The sequence below is a fragment of the Aristolochia californica genome, unplaced genomic scaffold, assembly GCF_029961685.1.
Source record: "Aristolochia californica isolate CCGP_79_NKW_82.1479 unplaced genomic scaffold, dmAriCali1.0.hap1 SCAF_7, whole genome shotgun sequence".
NCBI classification, from domain to species: Eukaryota; Viridiplantae; Streptophyta; class Magnoliopsida; order Piperales; family Aristolochiaceae; genus Aristolochia; species Aristolochia californica.
The window spans coordinates 4,565,195-4,566,694 of record NW_027182268.1 but is presented as its reverse complement, the minus strand read 5'-3'; the positions used below and the strand labels follow the sequence as shown (position 1 = coordinate 4,566,694).

General features: G+C 38.2%; 1 protein-coding gene across 1 annotated transcript; it reads right to left on the bottom strand.

The window, feature by feature from the left end:
- Positions 1-364: 364 nt before the first annotated feature.
- Positions 365-821, bottom strand: LOC137936255 (agamous-like MADS-box protein AGL29). The gene is made up of 2 exons (XM_068780832.1): positions 768-821; positions 365-661 (listed from the first exon to the last, which is right to left on the bottom strand). Exons 1-2 carry the CDS (start codon positions 819-821, stop codon positions 365-367), a joined length of 351 nt encoding a protein of 116 aa, XP_068636933.1.
- Between the last annotated feature and the right edge of the window lie 679 nt (positions 822-1,500).

Genomic DNA, 1,500 nt, shown 5'->3' with positions numbered 1-1,500 from the left:
TTGTTTCCGGCAATGCCAATTGACGATTTTGAAGCACGAATTTTTTCAAGAACATGACAATTCACTTTAAAGAATCAGATATTTAGATTGAATGTAAATGTCAGCTTAAATATGCAAATTACTGAGTAAAACTAACCGTACAGATAATCTATCAAAAGAATACAAGCAAGAAGTATCTGATCTGTGATCGGTAAAAATTACAAGTGTGGAATGTCTGTCCGAAAGGAAGCGACCAGGAGCTGCAGTAACAACAATGACGAACTTGCTGCATGTTTAACAGGGAGGAACATCGAACTCCGGAAAATCACCACTCAATAAAGACTCCAACTCCAAGTCATCTAACATGTCATCCTGCGATGCCGATTCATTGCCAAGCGGCAGATGCTTCGCAGACGCTGGCGTTCATCTTCAACTCTTCCGCAACACGATTCTCGGCTTTCTCGACCTCGATCTGACGCTGGAGATCGAAAATATTCGTCATAATTACTTCAGATTCTTCATCACAGCAGCGAGTAGTACCAGAGATGCTCCCCGTCGATCCTCCAAGATAGGCGTCAACAACGGCATCAACGGAGGGCTGGCCGAAGGTGAAAATCTTTCCGCCGGGTGAAAACGCGAAGATGGCCACCTGAGCACCGGTCAGAACGGAAAGCTCTGCTACCTTCTTGAACAAACCCTTGCGTCGCTTCAAGAATGTCACCTGCCTGCGATCCTTCTCCTGGATCTCCTTTCTTGAACAAACCCTTGCGTCGCTTCAAGAATGTCACCTGCCTGCTATCCTTCTCCTGGATCTCCTTTATCTCCGTCCTTCTCTTCCCCATCCTTCACTCTTTAGTTTCCCGCGGTCGCACTAGGCAGTTCTTCTGATGCACTGCGTTTGGTCCTCTTAAATAGAAGCGCAATGCGAAAGCGCGCGGAGCTTTCCTATCTTAATCTTGAACCCGCCTCGGATCCGATACCCAGAGCCCGATCCGGATGTCCGACCCGATTAATAAAATTCCTGCGTTAAGGAATATATTGCTTTGAAAAGTATAACTAAGTTTTTTAAAAAAGAGATTCTTCACGTCTCTCTAGAAAATTTAAACGGAAAGTAAATATAAATAAAAAATAGAAAAAAACAATTTAATATATTAAATAAAAAATCAAATCAGAAAACATGGAATAAAAAATTTAAATAATAAAATACTTAACTTAGAAAAATAAAAATTTAGCAAAGAAAATTTTAGAAAAAAAAACTAATTATTAAAACTAAAAGTCAATAAAAATAATTTTAAACATAAAATTAATTTTAGTCGTGTAAGATTTTGACCTCCACATTTTATTAGTTGGTAAAAAGGTTTCCTAAGTTGGCTAGTCATTTTGGGATAGGCTTTGGACCCAACTTCACAAAATATAACTAACATAAATTAGAAAATTAAATAATAAAAATATATAAAGTAAATAATTTAATCTAGTAATTCCATTTTATAACCATGAGCCTAGAGTTCGACACTTCAAGAT

Coding starts and splice junctions, on each gene's coding strand:
- LOC137936255 (XM_068780832.1), bottom strand. CDS start 821: ATGGGGAAGAGAAGGACGGAGATAAAGGAGATCCAGGAGAAGGATAGC. Junction 662..767: donor AGGAGAAGGATAGCAGGCAG/GTGACATTCTTG, acceptor TTGTTCAAGAAG/GTAGCAGAGCTTTCCGTTCT.